This window comes from Enoplosus armatus, chromosome 18, assembly GCF_043641665.1.
Source record: "Enoplosus armatus isolate fEnoArm2 chromosome 18, fEnoArm2.hap1, whole genome shotgun sequence".
Classification (NCBI taxonomy): domain Eukaryota; kingdom Metazoa; phylum Chordata; class Actinopteri; order Centrarchiformes; family Enoplosidae; genus Enoplosus; species Enoplosus armatus.
The window spans coordinates 9,516,954-9,535,994 of NC_092197.1; the positions used below are offsets into that span (position 1 = coordinate 9,516,954).

Consider the following 19,041-nt stretch of genomic DNA (forward strand, 5'->3'; position numbering starts at 1 on the left):
GGAAATTATCATTAATTATAGATAATAGGTAGTTCTTGTGTATATAACACATTCATTGTACTACGTAGGACCTTGATATTGTCTTGGTTGGAGCTAATTCTGTCCTCAGCTTCTTTGATTGCTTTTAGCTCACCTTGTACCCCCTGTATAGCATTCAGGAGTCCATCAACTTATATATATTTTCTTCTCTATATTATGCTGTTTCATAATTATTTCATTGTTCTTTGTTTGATCATTGATTTTAGTCATTATTGGCATTATTTTATTTCTTTTTTGTGTGATGGCTTCATGCTCCATAATTCATAATAATTTGTATTTTTTGTCACCAGCACAATCTCTCTTTTTCTCCATTAATGTATGTTGTTTTTTTATTTAATTGTTTCCTGTACTGATAAACTCCAAAACTCTTTAACTTCTCATTGGCGAGACGCTGCAGTACCACCTCCCCTCCATCAGGTGTCGCCGGTGTTTTAGACAAACAGCTGTTCCTCTCCTTTTCTGTGCTTCTTGGTTTGCAGCACGGAAGTTTGATAACAGTGGGGTTATGTATACACTCTCAGCATGAGCTAATGCTATATTTCATCTAAGACTTTAAACCTCCAGCTTCACAACAGCCAATAAAATGGTCAATATCGGTCTCACCAAAGTGGACGATACGCTGGCAGCAAAACACCCGGTGGGTTTTAGTTTCTACCTTTTTTCTCATCTCTGCAGTCTGCTGATCTCTGGAGGACACTGACAGTCAAATGAACTAGCTGCTGCACATATTGAAGCCTTTGTACTTTTATAGACATGTTTTAACATGATTAATCGTGTAGTGAAAGCTGTTGTGGTGTGTTTGGTCACTTTCAGGGTTTGGGGAGCTATGCTGCCTGTCAGTCTCATGCCTTCATGAAAGGGACTGGGACCTTCGTACTTGGTGAGTAATGTGTCATTTACCACTAGAAAATACAGTCATTTTCTGCTTTATTGTGATCACTGAATTATCAGACATTTTATTATAATTCATTGTATAGATTATTGTGTATTTTTACACTCTTTCTTTCAGTGTTTCTAAATCAGTCCTTGATCTAACAAATCTATGATACACTTTAATGAGCTTAATTCCCACATGTTTATTGACAAACATTATGTAAGAAGTAAGAAGACTAATGAAATTACAGACAAAACATTGTTTTGACTATTGTATACCACAGGAGGGAGCTATATTCTGCAAATGTTTCTGGTATAAAAAAAGCATTTTCATGGTGCACACTGAACTCAACACAGAGTGTAGCTTTATAAAAATATGAACTTTGATAACCATCCATGTTGGTGGACATTGTTGTTGCTGCCATACTCCTGACAAAGATCCGATCGGGATTGAAAGTCCCTGCTTCTGATTAAGTTTCTTCTGATACGCCACAAATAAGCTGGGCAAAGACTGCATGATTGAACCTCCCTGATTGGTCAAACATAAACTTCAAGAGAAATCTGTGTACAGCATCCTTTTTGAAATACCAACTGTAAACCAGTTGATCAAAAAAAGAGGATAAAAGTACTTGTGATGAAATGAAAATGCGTGTTATGGAAATTGAATGAGCCACGGAAAGTTTGAATGTTCATCATGTCTGCTAGATTGAGATGTGTCCTGTGTTGCTTCTACAGGGGCTGGCAGTTTATTTGCCATTCAGAAGGTTCTGCAGAAGAAGCTTCCTTATCCTCTTCAGTGGAACCTACTCATTTCAATAGGTGAGAAATCGAAACACACAAGACATCAACAATTAATTGCTCTCCAGCCACCCATACTTCCTCTCAGCTCTCTCTCTCTGACAGCTGTTTTTCTCCTCCCTCTCTAACCGTGCTTCTCTCTTCTCTCTCAGTGGCGTCGTCAGTGGGAAGTTACGCAGTGACTCGCTGGGAAACGCAGAAATGCTCAGACCTCTGGATGTTGCTAGAAACCGGCAAAGTCCCGGACAGATCGCCACCGCAGGGTGAGTATAGCGTGTGGCGGCAGACCTGCTCGCTGTCCCTCATGGCTCAGACTGGAAAATGATGAAATGTGGACATGTTTGTGGTAACTTGTTAGATCCGCTCTGTTCTTCAGTCATAGTGACCCAAATGAAAACAGTTTGCAGACTTTTATGCTGTATGCTTACCTGTCTGTCTTTTTATGTTTCAGTGCCCAAACCAGAGGTATCAAAAGGACCTGAGAAGACAAAATATGGCGACGTGATGGATTGAACATAGTTTTAAACAAACGTGTGTATCTACTGTATATAACTACACCTTTTCAGAAAATGTACTGTGGTGGAGACATTCAGATACGCTGTTTATTAACAGAGAGAGCGCTGGGTGTGTGATTTTACATACTGTATTATTTAATTGCATCCCAGTGTTGTTTTTTTAATTTCTGCAATACACCACATGAATGAAGTGTCATTTGTCATTTGAGTTTGTGGAGCTTTTGAATTTCATAACAGCATTACTTCATGGATAAACAGATGGGTTTCCTGAATCAGAGGTCAGGAATTAGTTTGGGATTTTAGGAGGAATCCCATGTTAAGCCTGTGATCCGGTATTATTATTTGGGTGTGTGTCATGCAACAGAATTAACGCTGCACTGCCAAAACCAGCCACTAGTTGTCACTCTATACCTCATGAGGTTTGCTGATGCTGTATGTTGTAGTCAGTGGTGGCTCAACCAAACCAGTAAACCAGTTTTTGTTTGACCTAAATTCAACATTGATCATTTGAATCATGTATGTGTTGGACTACAGAGAGAAACTTATTCATCTATTTAAATAAATAAACATTCTTAGCTATTTAATGAAAAGCTCAGGGTTGCACTGTAATCCACATGAAACCATTTACTGCTGTTGCTTTAAGCCACAGCATGTTCATTCATCCAGTGATGCTGTAATGAACCCTGTGATATCTCAGGATGACTAAATACTAATCCTGTTTGGATTTATATCAATTTGGCATCTGTGCAAAAACATAAACTCCATGAGGTCAGGTGCTAATTTAGAATGACAGTTTGAGCAGTAGATCAGGAAGATGAAAAGAAGGGAGGGGAAGTGTAGAAGTCATTGCAAATTCAGTATTTTTATTTTTTTTAAATGAAGAAATTGTCACTGGATTTAGGTGAGTGTAAAATACAAGAGGAGGAAAGAATAAGGGAGAAGCACCAGTGACATGTTTCTGTCATTTTATCTCCTGTGGGAATTTTTAGATCTACCTCCATCCTGCTAACAGCTGCCTTCTAATTGTTGTATGTGGTTTATTATTGAAAAGTAAACCGTTATTTAAAAGTACAATGCAATAAAAAGTGATATACTATATAAGCTGTATATTTAGACATCGTGTTCCTATCAAGTTTGAATGCACTCATTGTGAGTTGCTTTGGACAAAAGTGTCTGTTGAATAAATGTCATGTAGTATATTACAAGTGCAAAAACATAAAACTGATCTATCCTCCCCTCATCCACAGACACAAAGACATCCACATGTTCATGTCAAAACAAAGATGAGAAAATAGGACAATGTACCATGAAAGAGAAGTGGAGTACTGTGCAGCTGTCAGAGTGGATCAGGTGCCCAGCGTCTAACCCAAAACCATCATAAATGCAGAGCACTAATATCAAAGAATATGTCAAAGTTGCAAAGATATCTCAAAATCATTGTCATATCTTTAAGACAAGACGCAGTAAGAAAGTAACTTGTATTTCCTGGGTTAAAGTTAGAGTTGTAACTACTTTAAAAAGACATGTATTGTTTATGACCTGTCCAATAATACACTGGAATACCACTGCCTTCCCTGGCTACACTGGTTTTGACTTAGCAAGCATAAAGACACAACATTTTAAAAAGACAGATATTTATATGTATATACATATATATATATATATATATATATATATTTATATATATATATGAGCATAGCAGTGTATTTACACAATGCTTGCTGCTCAGACACATACAATACCCTGCACAGAGAGCTGATCCTACCTTGGCAAGTACCCAGATTCAAAGGTACTACCATTGTGAATTTAAACCATCCTCTGGCATTTGCCACATTCACAAAGACAGATGTTATCAACTGTATGTGGTTTTAAATTGTATATTGAGTAGAGGCAAAGTTCGTTTAAAATCTATCCAGATCATGAAGAGCTGCGGACACTTGCTCTTTATTCTGACTCAAATCTTTTTAATTTTAAAAAATGTGTCTCATAACATTTAGGCACATGTCCACTGAAGAAAAGTGTGATTGTGATTACATTCTGCTTTTACACTGTGTTTCTTTGCATAGCTGAACTAGTTTGTACAATAAGGTGTTAGTAACATAAATTCTGCACCATGCAGTGCAGGCCAGTGAAACAATAGAGTCTTTCAAGCATGCTTTAACACCTCGAGTGAGTGAAGCGACCAAAGTCCAGGCCTTTGACTCATGGAGATCAAGCCAAAGAAAGTCCATTAATTCTGAGAGCTGAAAACACAAGCTCACACCGGCGAAGGGAAACTGTTTTACAGTGTTCGAAAAATAAAAACATCTGGATTGGGGATCCTCATAGTAAAGGCAATCTGAATAAGGGAAGGTTTTGGCTTTGCTTTAATATTCCTTTTTCCTTCTCTCCATCTTTGTGCAGCCTGAATCCACCCCCACGCTTGCTTCCCCTCGCTCTCGTCCTCCCACTGTAATTCAAATCTGATTTAACACCTTCAAGATTTGAGGGTTTTGAATTCTCTTTCTGTGTCTCTCGCCGTCCAAAAAAATGAAATGAATAAGCTCTCAAATCCTTTGTCACATGCACGCTGATGCAGTCGAAGGAAAAGACTTAAGAGACACAGAGAGCAAACAGAACAGGAGATAATGAGGGGAAAAGACTGCATGTGTGTGTGTAAGTGTGTTACATGAGAGGACTGACTGGCCTGTGGAGCTGAGGATCAGGACATGTCCAATAACTAAAACAAACAGTGGTATAGACTGGCCTTTTGGCACACTTGGCAACCTTTATAAAGCCTACAGAGTGTGTGTGTGTCTGGCTGTTCTGTGCAGCAGTACATGTGCGTGACAACATGAGAAAAAGAGATATGCGGAGAGCAGGAGCGCTCATTTGTCTGACCCTGTGAGTCGAGTGATCGCACTGAGCTGAGCTGCGACTGGACAGTCTCCTCTTTCTTTCACTGTCTGTCTTCCTTTGGTTATATAACAATTGAGCCTGAAATGCAAGTCCACAAAAAGCCCCAAAACAAACATTATTTACATTTTTTTTAATCAGCAGCCTCACACTGGAAAAAGCTTGATTTAAATCTATACTTTGAAACACTATTATTGGATTATTTGAACATCTGATCTATTTGGCCCTTCTCTCTAGCCTGAAGTCATAATCAATTAATGTGTTAACGAGAACAACTGGTGTGGGATTGACTGTCACATATTGTTGTGAGGGGATTTATTGATTTTGTGTCCTCTCTTTCAGCCTCTTTTCTCATAAAGAAAAATGTACAGTGCACAAACATAATAGGGAAAATATGTGATTCAATACCCGGTCTGACAGGAAAAATAACTGAATACCACGCACTAGACAGTTGGTAAATTACAGGGAGTCCTTTGTACAGTGTGACAGTATCTTCAACACTAATCACTGCTAAAGCTTTTTGCAGATGACGATGGGATGAGAGTTCAAGTCTGGGCAGGTCAGAGATAAACATGGGTCTGTGCAGGGACTGAGAGTTTCTCTAAGTGACTCATTGCCAAAGAAAGAGAAACAGAACAAGTGACCCTGAAGTGCCAGAAATGGTTGCGATGTGTTTTGACTCGGGGAAAGTTGGATTCAAGTTGTGTGCAGTGATGCAGCTTTCCAGTCCGACTGAGAGAAAACCTTGATATACATCACATTACGTAACATCAAAACTGATGCATGATGAAAGGGTCTTTTGAGAGAGAAAGAAACACAGTTAACACTTTGAGATAGGATTATTTGTTGCTATTGTTGTCACTTGATAGGAGTTTTGGAGTTAGGGTTATTATGTGCCAAATAAAAATGAATAGATTTATGTTTTAATCTTAAATTGGAGCAAATCAGCAGCTACTGTAACATGCATAAAAGCTATTAAATCATGTATACAAAATATGAGCCAATATTACCCATAGAAGATTATTTTAAATTCTAGTCTAAGATATTAGACTAAAAAGCAAAGATGTGTGTAAAATAATACACAAATTTCCATTAAACGTCACTGCACTGACATAAAAACTATATAAGCTACTCAATAAACCTGAGCTGCAGGTTTTGTTTGCCAGAAAATACCAGAGACGTGTTGAATACTATTTTTTTTTGCATTGCATTATATTGTTATAAACATTGTTTATAAGCTTCCCAATGATATATCTTTTACTAAAGGTATATTATTGCCAACTAGACTGTGTTACATTGTATAGTGTCTTTTATTATGCCAAAATATAATCATTTAATTAAATTAGTTTTATTCTGACAAGGAGTTAAATCCCTCCATTAACAATAATGGTACATTCTGAGACATAAACTACGTGAATGGGTGTATGCTTACTCAATAAAATAATATATTCCATTCACATTGCAAGTTAATCATAGAGTGATAAGTTTAAGGTTATTTAATGATGTGAAACAAAAGGTTCCTGTTCCCGTTATGACTGTGTGGGGGGCTGTAAGGTGATACTTTACCCAGCTCTTTCTGATTATGTGGAGGGATGGGGGGGGGGGGGGGGTAATATCCAGGCTTTATGAATAACGTCTCAGCATTAGTAATAACAAAAGCGCAACTCAAACTGGAGCCTACCTCAGGCCTGGACCAATGAGCGCCGAGCTCGTGCACACCGCGGCCAATGGCTGGTCCCGGGACGCTCGCGCACAGCCGTTTGAAGGGCGGTCCTCGGCAGAAAAAGGAAAGTATGGATCACAGAGCAGTGGAGTTTCGGTGGGAAGGTAGACACTCAAAACGGTAAAATATCGGGAATATTTTAGGCTAAACTCTTTATAAGGATATGTATTTTGCTGTTCAGTAAGCTGGTATAATTTTTTTTATTGTTCTGTATGTGCAGCTTTGTGTTTATATAAAGTTAGCCAACTTGTGTTGGCGTGTTTTTGATTGATTAGTCAGTGGACATTATCAGAATCTACATGGCGTTGATAGCGACCGACCAGGGCTGCAAACTGAACGGGACTTCGGCGGTTTACGGCAGAGTTGGACCAAGAAAAGAGGTGTTTCAAGGCAAAGCGGAGGGCTTTAAAACTGCCAAAATGCAGTCAAAAGAGACGGAGTATTCAACAGATGGCCTGCCCAAAGCCTTCTTGCACAGTCTGAGGACCCTGTTTGACATTTTGGATGACTGTGGTCGGGGATATGTCCACATCTCGGAGATCGAGAGCCGCTGGCAGGGCGCAGACACCCGGGACCTGCCTGGCGGGGTGCTGGGCTGCCTCAGGAGGGTCACCCCACCGCATGGCTGCCTCACCTTTGAGCGGTTCGTTGCGGGGCTCCGGTACTCCATGCTCAACCCGGAGAACAGCAGCCACTTCAAGGCCCAGGCAGCCGTGCACCCACAGCAGGCACCAAAGCAGACCCAGAAACCCGCCCCGCTGTCCACATGCAGCGTTGGGACACGGGTTGAGAACAAGGTCCGTCCGCTGGGGCCGAGCAACGTGACCAACACCCAACAGCACCGGGCGTCCTCCCTGCAGATGCGGGCCAGGCCGGAGGATGGGACCGGGTACCCTGTGTGTGGACTGGCGCAGTACAGCGCTGGTTTCGAGAGGTCCGGGCGGAGTTTGGAGCGGAATTCCGTCGCTCCGGGGGGCGGGTGTTACCGGGCCGACCCGGGCCATGCCACCAAACCAACGCAACCCCAGCAGAGCCGGGTCAGGTCCATTGAGTCGCTTGCTCTGGAGTCACCGCAGCTCCAAGGACCAAGTAAGTGGAACCATGAACGCCATATAAATAGTTATTATATCTGTGTGTGACGGGGTTTTGGAGTGAGTTCATGCAGGACTCGTGTCCGTAATAAGTTAAAGCCCTGTCTGTCAAAATCCAGATATAACAGCTACACACACTCACACTAATACAAATATAGATATTAGCGCTGATCTCATCTACCAATCAATAGTTCATGCATTGTATCTGCAGCTCACTACTTCCACCACCTTTTTAAGTCTGCAGGATTGTTTTAATTTTTCTATTTTTTCTATTAATGTTTAACCCTTAAAATGAAAAATACCCATCACGGTTTTCCAAAGCCCAAGATGAGGTCTTTAAAAAGCTTGTTTTGTCTGGCGAACAGTCCAAAAGTCAAAGATATTCAATTTACAGTGACATAAAACAGAAAAGCAGCTCTGAGAAGCTTGAACCTGCAATTGTTTTGACATTTAAAAGACATAATCAATTAATCAATTAGAAAAAAATGTTGTCATGTATTTTTTTGTTGATTTTAAATATTGATTAATTGATTATTATCATTTCAGATGTTTCAATTTGCTGCTGTTGCTGCTGACTTTAAACAAAGACAAAATCTTATCTGGACACCAAAAAATGTGCATGAGGATGAGTTAGAAGTAGAGCTACCGTGTCCCTGAATACCTACATTTGAGACTGAATCCCCATGAGCAAGCTTTTTGATTGCATGCATAGCTGAGTTGATATGTCCACTGCAGCCTTGCCATCTTCGATCTCATATTCTAATTGAATTGAATGCAGTGATCCATGTAGCACACACAAGTGCACAATGAGTGCTTACATGTCAGTATTTGTCATGCAGAGGGAGGTAACATCAACAACAACAACAGTCATTGTTGGGTTTTGGGCAACACACTTCTCAGGTATCAGTATTATGTCACAGCTTAAACAGGCTGTTTAAGAGCCTCTGCTGCATTGGTGGGTGCCTAGTTGAATAATTGCCGTTGTTAACCCCAGGTCAGGTCAGAGGTCGTGTCAGAAATTCTTGCAGAAATTTATCTATCTTGAGGGTTTGCCTTGTGGAGGGAGCACAGTCATCCCTGCCATGGCCCCTCTGACTCGGGAACGGGCGATGATCAGTTGTATGCGTGTTCAGTTGTTCCCTATTGAGCTGCATGTAGGTTGGAGGAGCTGCTGCTGAGAAATTTCCAGTTTGCCTGCTCATTATCTTGTTCATACATCCAGGCTCTCATACAAGAGTACTTTCACATGCTCTGTCACTCTCTGTGTCACACACACACATTCAACTAGAGTCTGTCCGAGTTTGCCTGATCTCTGTACAGTCATGCCTGTCTGGAGCTATAAGAGTGACACTCGCTCTGTCGAGCCCTCTGGGCTTTCACTGCTTACACCACTTGCACTTAGTACAGTGTTTTTAGATAACTGGATAGATGGACAGATACACTATATGTTCAAAAACTCACATGCTTTTGAGTACTTTTGGTCTGTTGTTTGTTCAAATGAAAGAAAATCTTAACGCTACAATATACAATGATACAATACCTTAATGCACAAAGGGTCCATGAAATGCTTTCCTGAGTTTGGTGTTGATTGGAAGAACTTGACTGGTCTGCACAGAGTCCTCCTCAACGCTATCCAACACCTTTGGGATGAATTGCCCAACATCAGTTGCTCTTTAGGTCGAATGGGCGCAAATCTCTGCAGCCAGTTTCTAAAATCTTGTGGAAGGCTTTCCCAGATGAGTGCAGGCTGTTAAAGCAGCATATCAATATCCATTGGAATGAGATAGTGTATACAAAATCAAATATGTGTGTAATATTATGTCCACTTACTATGTTCAGGTGTCCACATACTGTTGGCCATATAATATGTAGACAGACAGACCACCAGTCCATGCTGTAATCTCTCACATGCAGCCAAACCCTGTTGGATTAGGCCAGATTACAGCAGAGAGGCCAGGGCTCACTGAATCACGGCAGTGGTGAAATCCTCCCCAACACCGTGGACATCACATCAAAGTCCTGCCACGATCTCTCTCTCTCTCTCTCTTGGTTTTGGAAAGCAGTAGTGGTGCGCACTGAAGTCTAAAAATCTGATAATGATAAAATACCTCAGGTGATATGAGGGAAATGCCACGGAAAATTACCTCTGAGAGGCTTTGCCAAGTTCACACACTCAATTTGAAGAGCTTGGAGGCAGCCTCTACCTCAACCCACCCAACTGTGATAGGAAAAACAGTGAAAACATACAAACTCCACACACAAAGGAGCAGAGACTGAATGAGATTTGAAGGAGGAAATCTTTTTATATGTTGTCTTTGGAATAACTGAAAACTCTGTTAAGGTTGAGTTTCAAAGTTCAGAAACAGCAGCTGACACAACAATCTCACCATAAGGCCTATTTAGTAGCTTGAAAATCCCGCTATTGTCTCAGGACTTGCTTTAGGTTTCTGAAAGCAACATTAATTCTAAAATCCTGTGTTTTTGAGATATCTGAGATACTATCTGTTACAGTGTATTTTAGCTCAGATACTTCACATATTTCCTTCCACTCCACTGAACTCATCCTCAGTCAAGTAATCAAACAAGGGACCATGAGTAATTTTTTATAAAGCCTTTTTGTCTCCTTTGTAATTTAAATCTAAATGTTTCTGCTACATTTATTACCAGTCTGTGTTTATTTCAGTCTGCTTAATGTAATAAAAGCCATGCTGCCTTGTTGATACCAGACACATTTGCAGAGTACAGCTCCCTCCTGTGGTATACTCTGGCAACCCAAATGTATTATCGTGTCAAATGAATGTTTTGTCTGTATTTTTCTTAGTTCTCTTCATTACTTTCTGTCTACAGATGTGCAACAGATGCAATTTGACTGAATGCTTTCCTCTGAATACGGGAAAAGACATAATTCTACATATGTGATATATATTGTGTGTACTGTAAAAACACTTTCTTTAAGACTTTCTTTACCACTCTGCTTCTTAGCTATTAAAGTTGTACATAGTGGTCAGACGTATGTTGTATTCCACAACAAATCTTGAGCATTTTTAATTTCCTAAGTCGTTAGCGTGAGTCATATTTTCAAATGTTCTCATAAAGGATTGTACAAAGTTTATTTGTTTTCCTCTATACTGCAACCAGTAAAACTGCAGTATTTACATAGTACATTCCAGACTACAGTGTTGTTGAAATTGATTCAATCTGTCTGTTTTACATTTGTCTAGGTGTTGCGAAATCAGGTTTACCAAGATCTCAGAGCGAATCAGCAACAGGATTTACTGGCGGCTCCAGGCGACACAGGCGGAGTCGGGACGAGCAGAGGCGGCATACCATATCCAACGGGGTGGATTATGGAATGGTTAGTACACACACACACACACACACACACACACACACACACACACACACACACACAGAAACACACACACAAACAAATCCACCCAGTTTCTGTTAATTTACCTGCAACGCACCCAGCTGTTTGTTACTAGACAACTTTACACACCTTTTCAAATTCCTTTTAAATTATCACTTCATTTGAAACGTCTGGTCTTCACAGTTGGTTGGAACGATCAAGTGAAGCTCATACTTTGATAATAAAAAAACAAACTCAGAGCACTGTGTGGCTGATTTTAATATAGAAGACCGCAGCTTGGAAACATCGTCTTTTCACTTTTGGTTTACATTACAGCACAAACGCACAAAAAAAGTATGGTAGCAATCAGTGGGTTTTATTACTTTGCCTACTGAGATCATCATTTCTCTCCACTGTATTAGAATGAACTTCTGGATTTATAAATATCTAGCATGTAAAATACTGTATGTAGTCTTATATGGTGGTAAATTGATTATATTTGGCTATTGGACTGTTGGTTGGCAACTTACACATATCACCTTTGGCTCTGTGCAATTATGACATTTTTCACTATTTTCTGACATTGCTTAGACTGACAGATTAATCAGTCTTTAATTGCAGCCTCAAAGATACGTGTCAAGTAATTTTGTACCCATTCTCAAAACTGTCAAAATGTGACAACCGCCGAATGAAGGTGAAACATTACATAAGTAAGTAACTAAGGAAGATGGTGGGGTATTTCCATAGTTTTCAGCTGAAAATTCCCCAGTGGATTGAAAGTCTTACACATTTTAAATGTTTTTCTGTGCCATCTACCATCATTTTAGTTGTCATGAATTGTGTGAAAGAGTAGAGGATCAGCGGTAAAAGAGATTCAGAGAGATGGAGGGATTGATGCTTTTGAAGATATGTGAAGAAAATATTTTATTTTATTTATGTGGAAAAGTAAATAGTTGAAGGTTTCTAGTACTTACTTCTTCTAGTACTGGAGTTCTTCTACATTTCACTTTCTATTGGCCCCCACATTCCCCTCCCATCCCTCTGCCCGCTGCCTCCCCCTCATTCTGCCCCTCCCACCCTCCAGTCCGGAGCTCATGCCTCCCTTCACTCTCCGTCTCTCCCCCTGCCTCTCCATTTCTCTCTCTAGCTCGCCTCCTCTCCCTCTTTCTCTCCCTGTTTGTGTCGCCGTCTCCGTCTCTTTTCCCCTTGGCCTCTGTGTCTGGAGAGGCTGACTGACCGACTCCCCTCCTTCTCCCTCCCTCCCTGCCCCTCTCCTCCTCCCCCTTCCCCGCGGCCCTCCCACCCAGGCCGACTTGGCCCGCTGCTGCCCTGATGGTAGTGAGCCGGGTTGGGCCCAGGGGCCTGGTAGAATTAGAGGACTCGCTTGGCCGGCCCGGCCCAGCCTGGACAGCCGTGTGGGCTGCCTATACTACCGTCTTCATCCCCCTCAGCAGTAGCCTCTACAGCAGCAAGGCCCTGCACTTTTTCCTTTGGGTGAGTAAGACGAGAGGGAGAGAATGAAAGGGAGAGATGGTTGTAGAGGATATAGGCAATTGAAGTTTGTCTCTGAGTGTTTTTCAGGGTTTGAAGATGTGCATCAGGTTGTTTTGATATTTGATTGTGACAGTTGAGACAAATAGAGGAGATGAAAAGTTGTGATCAAGTTCAGCAGCTGGGAATTCGGTGTGTATGTTGAACATGATACTAAAAACTCTTTATTTGTGCTTGTTTTAGGAACTTTGGGTCTTGTTTGTTGGCACTAACCTGCTGTGGTATTATTAAGCTTTAGGGTTTGAACCAGTGCTGAGACTAGTAGACTATTAATCGTTTAGCATAATTCCAGAACTTAATCGATTACCATGTTTCAAGTTGTTTATCAAGCGAAAAAGTATTTGCTGGTTAAAGTTTCTCATATGCGAGGATTCACTACTTTTTTTCTGTTTTACATCACTGTAAGTTGAATATCTTTGGGTTTGTTCGACAAAACAAGCAATTTCAAGAACTTTCATAAACTTTATTAAAAAGTAACTGACAGATCAATAATGAAACTACATATTTTCTTCTTTCATGGACTTTGGATTTTGGTTAGCTCTAACCTGTTGTGATATTGTAGAGCTTCAAGTTTCGGATAGTGCTGAAAGAAGTCAATCAGTTGATTGACAGAACATTTGAAGTCATTCATGAAGCAAAACTGCAAAACATTTGCTGTTTTTCTGAGTTTTGGTTGGTAAAACAAGAAATTTGAAGACATAACATTGGACTCTGGAAACTTCTGACATTTTACAGATTAAACAATTAATCGACTAATCAGATAAATAGTGGACATTATTATTCTATGTAAATAGTTGTTAGTTGAAGCTGAACTGTCCCTGTTTGAGAGACTTTTGGATGTGTATATTGCCTCTGAACTGCTGCTGTTTTGTAGAGCTCCAAGGTTCAGACCACACTGTTTCATGGTGCTTTGTAGATGCAGTTTGAAAGGCTGTTATGTTCTTCTTTGTGTTTTTAGCTAAACAGCTTGTGCAACCGGTGTCATGTTATTGTATGTTGTGTGTATTCATGCCTGCTCACTCAGCCAGCACACACACACACACACACATACATGCATAGACATTTCCACAGCCTTTCTGCTGCTCTGCTCCGTCTCTGTGTGTATTTCCTTTTCTTTGCTTTTCTTTCTTTCTTTCCCAGCCTGACACTGGGTCATGCTTCATTCTAGACACGGACCCTACGCCTCCGACCCCCTCCTCGTCCCCTGATCCCCCTTCCTCTCTTCCTCTGTGTGTTCTCTCACTTCTGGCACTTTGGGAAAGACCACAAATATGTTAAACGTGGTTCGATTTTAGACTTTTAAATCCCTTGTCCTCTTTTGTTTTCGCAACATGCGTCCCTGTGTATGAGCTGCGTTTTAAACAGCACTGATGAGCGGTGATCAGTGGAATGTACTGAGCTACACAGGGGATGGAGGGATGGAGCGATGGGTGGATAGAAAGATGACACACCAGGTGGCTGAATGCCAGCAATGAGGCCTGGACTGTGGCAGTGTGCCGCATGGACAGCCTGGTCAGCACAACTCAATGTAGCCTTGCTGGGGTGCACACACACACACACACAGCTCTCCCTCTTTCTCTTTCACACACACACACACACACACACACACACACACTGGGGCAGCCATAGTTGAAGTGGGTCCGCTGTTTACTCCATTCTTAGGTTGCTGCGCGGTTGCCATGGCACTGGACTGATTGCTCCTCTAAACATTGTTCAGGATGGGAGAGAGTCCGGCACAATTGGTATGGCGCCATTGTCTCCAGCAGCACAAAAGAGTTAGCTGCAGATGCCCTTGTGAAAAGATGGGAGTTTGTCTACCATGCAGGCTGCTGGCAGCCCAACATCAATCATTAGATTTAATCTTGACAGCGATCTGAAAGCTCTGTTAGTGATGGCATGGGAAATATGAAAATTAAATGTTTTCTCTCCATGGGGTCTCTTAGAGATCTGTACAGAAAGTGACTTCAGGCTGTTTTTTTTGTCTTTAATCACATTTTTCTTTCCTCTTTCTCCATTTTGCTCCCTTTCCTGTCCCCCCTTTTCACTCCCCAACAACACACCCTCCTTTACAACTTTCAACTCTCAGTTGAAGCAAATGAAGGAGCTGGAGCAGGAGAAGGACTCCCTGCTGGCGGGCCTGGAGGTGGTGGAGCGGGCCCGCGACTGGTACCAGGGCCAAATCCACAATGTCACAGAGAGACAGCGGCAGGTCGGCCAGAGCTCCCACTGCACGGTCAGTCATCTAAAACTGTTCAAAAGCACATATAAAAAGTATAAGGTTTGGAGATGCAACCTGTTGGATTGTGTTGAGTATTGTTGAGTTTATTTATTCAGCAGTCAAACAGAGTAAAATACCTTGTGATAGAGGAAGAGACAGACATTTTTCTCCCACAGTAGTCCCAGTAATCTGTCATGGTTTTCCTTCCAGTATGAACTGAAGTGTTAAAAAACTAAAAGAGAATTTGATAGTGTACTACTTCAGATTATTTGTTAATGTTATTGTTTGATTTAATTAAACAAAAGACTGAAACGATTTAATTGAATTAAAAAGAGAGATATATTATATATAATATATAAAATGAACGTTACTCGTGACACAACTCATGCAGCAAGTTCATGTCCTGTCATGGGAATATTACTTTAACAATAACTCTTCCCATTGGCTGTCCATTCTTTTTAAAATGTCTTCAGTGCAGCTTTTCATTTTGAGAAAGGCATTCTGGGAAACGTTGTAAACTGCTAACTGGAGAACCAGATGAGGCAGGTTAAGGGGAACTTGGGTACAAAGTGGGCAAAGTAAAGTGCCAGCCAGTGTTGCTTTATGTCTTTCTGTGATTTTATTGAGTTTTGTAACTTTTTCTCAAATACCTCCTTATTTACCAATTTAAGTGAACCTCCTTTTACCACAGCTTGTGCTTGTTTTGTTAAGTCATTGTACCTCCTTGTCATCCTTGACAATTTTCAGACCTTTCACAACTTTCTTGAATTTCATACTAAATGTCTTATATGTTCTCAGGATTTCTTCACAGAAGCCAATCAGAGCCGCATGAATGTTCTAATACCCAAACTGCAAGAAGTCAACCGCTGCCTTAATGACCTTATTTCCTGCACAGGGATGGTGAGTGTTGCCTGCCAATTGACTTTTCTATTTCCATGTGATTCTAGTAAGATATATGGAAGTTTTTTTTTCTTTTGGCTCGTCATGACTGCTGTAGCATAAAACTTGAACTGCACAATGTTTTGATTAAATTGTTAATCTGTGATGTGGTCGGAGAGTTGACTGCCCTCTGTTGAAATTTGAGAGGAGTGCTGGACTGGATTGGATCAATAACCGCTCCACATGGAGCTCTGACACATATTGTGAGAAATTCAATCAGTTATCAGTAATCAGTTTAACTCAAAGCACCTCTGTGTCAAAGTACAGACTCAGAGCTGCTAAAAAGGCTGTGGACTCTATACGTATGTATGTATATTAGACACTTCACACACAAAGAAGCAACTTCTGGAAAACTCTATTGATGATATGTAACTATATGTTTTGGGTGGATTTTTCCTTTAACACTGGTCCTTCTTTGTTTCCCAGCAGTCATTTCCTTCCAGTGCTGCACAGACGTCAGCACTCTCAGCTAACACCCAGCCTCCGGGTCCAGCTCCTCCTCAAGCCATCCAGAGACTGAAGGACCAGAACCGACTCCTCACACAGGTTTAACACAGTCTTTTAGAAGTCACTAATCGTTACCAGTCAGTACTGTGAGTATGTGTATCACTCACTTCATTTCTTCTTCTTCTTTTCATTAAGGAGGTGACGGAGAGGAGCGAGCGGATCGCCCAGCTGGAGCAGGAGAAGTCGGCCTTGATAAAACAGCTTTTTGAGGCCCGAGCTCGCAGCGCGCAAGACACCAGCACCATGGATTCCACCTTCATCTGAAAACACTCCACCCAACACCAGAATCATCGCTGTGTTTCAGCTAGGAATCATCACAACGCTGGTCTGGAGCAAAACTTTTATAAGACTGAAGCTGTCTGTTGTTTACCCACACTTGTAGCAGTGACGCACCTTTTAGCCATGACACCCTCGACTGCAGCAGCATGCGACCACTCCACCCCAAACCAATACATGCGTTACCAAGATTTGAACACTCCGAGGAATACCTGACCCGAGAGTCCAGAGACTCTGTTACTTGCTGCCTTCACGTTTCCTGCACAAACACCAAGCTGAAAAGACTGGAACACATTCAAGCAACGAGGGTCTCATGAGATCCCATCACTCACATTACTTGCAGGATTACAGCATCTGCAAGATCTCCACTCCCACTCCCAAAAGACTTTTTTTTAACTTCTGCTGCTCGACTGAACAGGCAACGGAAAAAAAAAACATAAACTTAGTGGTCCAAAAAGGAATTGGGCAATAGGGGGAGGATGGTTTCTGTTGGAATAAAATGCCATGTTCTTACAGTTTAATATGAAAACAAATCATCAGCTGCATCTGCTTGCTGTGACCTATCAATTACATTTTTGTTTAAATCTTTTAAGTTTGGTACTTTGATCTAAATGATAATAAGACACACTTTGCCCATGTCTTTCAGTATTTCCTTCCTTTTAATGTACATTAATAACAATATGTTTACCTGACATTTGGCTTTCTGGGTTTTAGAGTGTTTAATTTCAAACACTGAGAGACAGGAATTACTGAAAAGAGCAGCTTTTATATTATAGTAGCATGTTTAATGTCAAGACATTTTTTCATGATTTTTGTTTTTAAGATTGAGGAAAGAGACGAGAGGACAGCCTTACAAGCCATTGAGATGTAGAGGCAGAGACGGTTGAGAGAAGTTTGGAAGTTTGCACGTAGAAGAGAGATGAGGAGGATGAACATGGTAGACGGTGAATGTGTCGGAGCCCGAGCTCCTGGGTTGGGAGATCTTCTGATGTCATGTCAGAAACTAAACAAAAAAAAAAGAAATCACTTTGGCTATCTAGTGTTACATCCCCTGTATGTCTTTACAGTGGATTATTTGCATGGGTCATATATTTCTAGCTCAAACATATTTATCTTCTGAAGAGATTTCTGTGAGATTAAACGTTAGCACAGATGTAAAAAAACAAAACAAAATTTTGTCCTCGTAAGTGTCTCTGTTTACCAGGATCAGCCTGGAAACGGTTGGCTTTAGACTAAAAGTGTAAAAACATTCAGCCATCCACAAGTTTACAAGAGACATATTTAGTCAGTGGGTGGTGGTAGAATAAAAAACATTGTAGTTTTATAATGGATCTGTATGGTACTGCTGGGATGACTGCACTTAACATATTGTTGATGTCCGTTTCCCACCTGTTTGATTGTATGTTTCCTGCTGCTCAAACTACATTATGTGTGAGTGACACTCTTTTCCTTCTTCTTTCTATCGGGAGTACTCCAAAATGTAAAATAATAAATACAACCAAACAACACTGACTGTGGTTCTGTGTTTTCCTCATGATCTTCACAAGGCTGCACTGCGTCTAAACACAGACAGTTAAGTGTAAAATAGGTTATTTTGAAGTCCTTTAAATCAAATCAGTCCATAAAAAAACTTTGAAATTAATTAATATATAGAAATTATTTAATATATTTTCAGAGGTCATATTTCTTGTTCTTGCATGAGAAGACAGCTGTCTTTTCAGAATTACACAATTCAATCTAACCATGAGGCTCATTTTGTTTTCAGTGTGGTTTTTGTTCAGATGTTGTGGCTGATGCATCAACTCTGATCAAAAGCTCTCTCCGTTCTCAACATTGAAGTAGATCACGACCTAACAGAGCAACTTGTCTCTCAGTGCTTTCATTTCTCCTTTTCTGCTTCCACATTTTGATGTGAATGATTGGTTGTGTTAAATGTTTGTTATTTCATAAACAGTGTGTCACTTTGAAAGGAGCTGAAAGGAGAAAAACTTTGACTTTCCATAAAGAATCAGTGAATTTCCAGGATGGTCTGTCCTGCTTAGTTCTGTTTTTCTGTCATAAATGTACGTCCCTAGATAGTGAGAATGATCTGATGTAACTCATGCTCCACAATTGCACCTCACCCTCAGATGTGAATAGCACTGCTTTGTTTTGAATGAGGAGAATACCTGGAAAATTTATTCTACAACTGAAGATTTTTTCCTAAATAATCCTCTATTGTATGCTATATAAATCTAGCTCTGCTGCAGTATGTTGGTCACCAGCTT

The 19,041-nt window shown here is 40.7% G+C and overlaps 2 protein-coding genes across 3 annotated transcripts; both read left to right on the forward strand.

Moving 5' to 3' along the window:
- The first annotated feature begins 546 nt into the window (after positions 1–546).
- On the forward strand, positions 547–3,532 carry tmem141 (transmembrane protein 141). 2 transcript variants are annotated; one of them, XM_070925156.1, is made up of 6 exons: positions 547–676; positions 853–919; positions 1,648–1,731; positions 1,863–1,973; positions 2,162–2,241; positions 3,473–3,532. In XM_070925156.1, exons 1-5 carry the CDS (start codon positions 623–625, stop codon positions 2,221–2,223), a joined length of 378 nt encoding a protein of 125 aa, XP_070781257.1. In that variant the 5' UTR covers positions 547–622; the 3' UTR covers positions 2,224–2,241; positions 3,473–3,532. The 2 variants fall into 2 exon arrangements, with proteins under 2 accessions (XP_070781257.1, XP_070781256.1); XM_070925155.1 differs by lacking the exon at positions 3,473–3,532 and having other exon boundaries at positions 2,162–2,371.
- Positions 3,533–7,130: 3,598 nt separating this feature from the next.
- sapcd2 (suppressor APC domain containing 2) lies at positions 7,131–18,282 on the forward strand. Its single transcript, XM_070924852.1, has 6 exons — positions 7,131–7,932; positions 11,156–11,289; positions 14,921–15,067; positions 15,851–15,952; positions 16,418–16,537; positions 16,634–18,282. Exons 1-6 carry the CDS (start codon positions 7,143–7,145, stop codon positions 16,760–16,762), a joined length of 1,422 nt encoding a protein of 473 aa, XP_070780953.1. The 5' UTR covers positions 7,131–7,142; the 3' UTR covers positions 16,763–18,282.
- Positions 18,283–19,041: the final 759 nt, after the last annotated feature.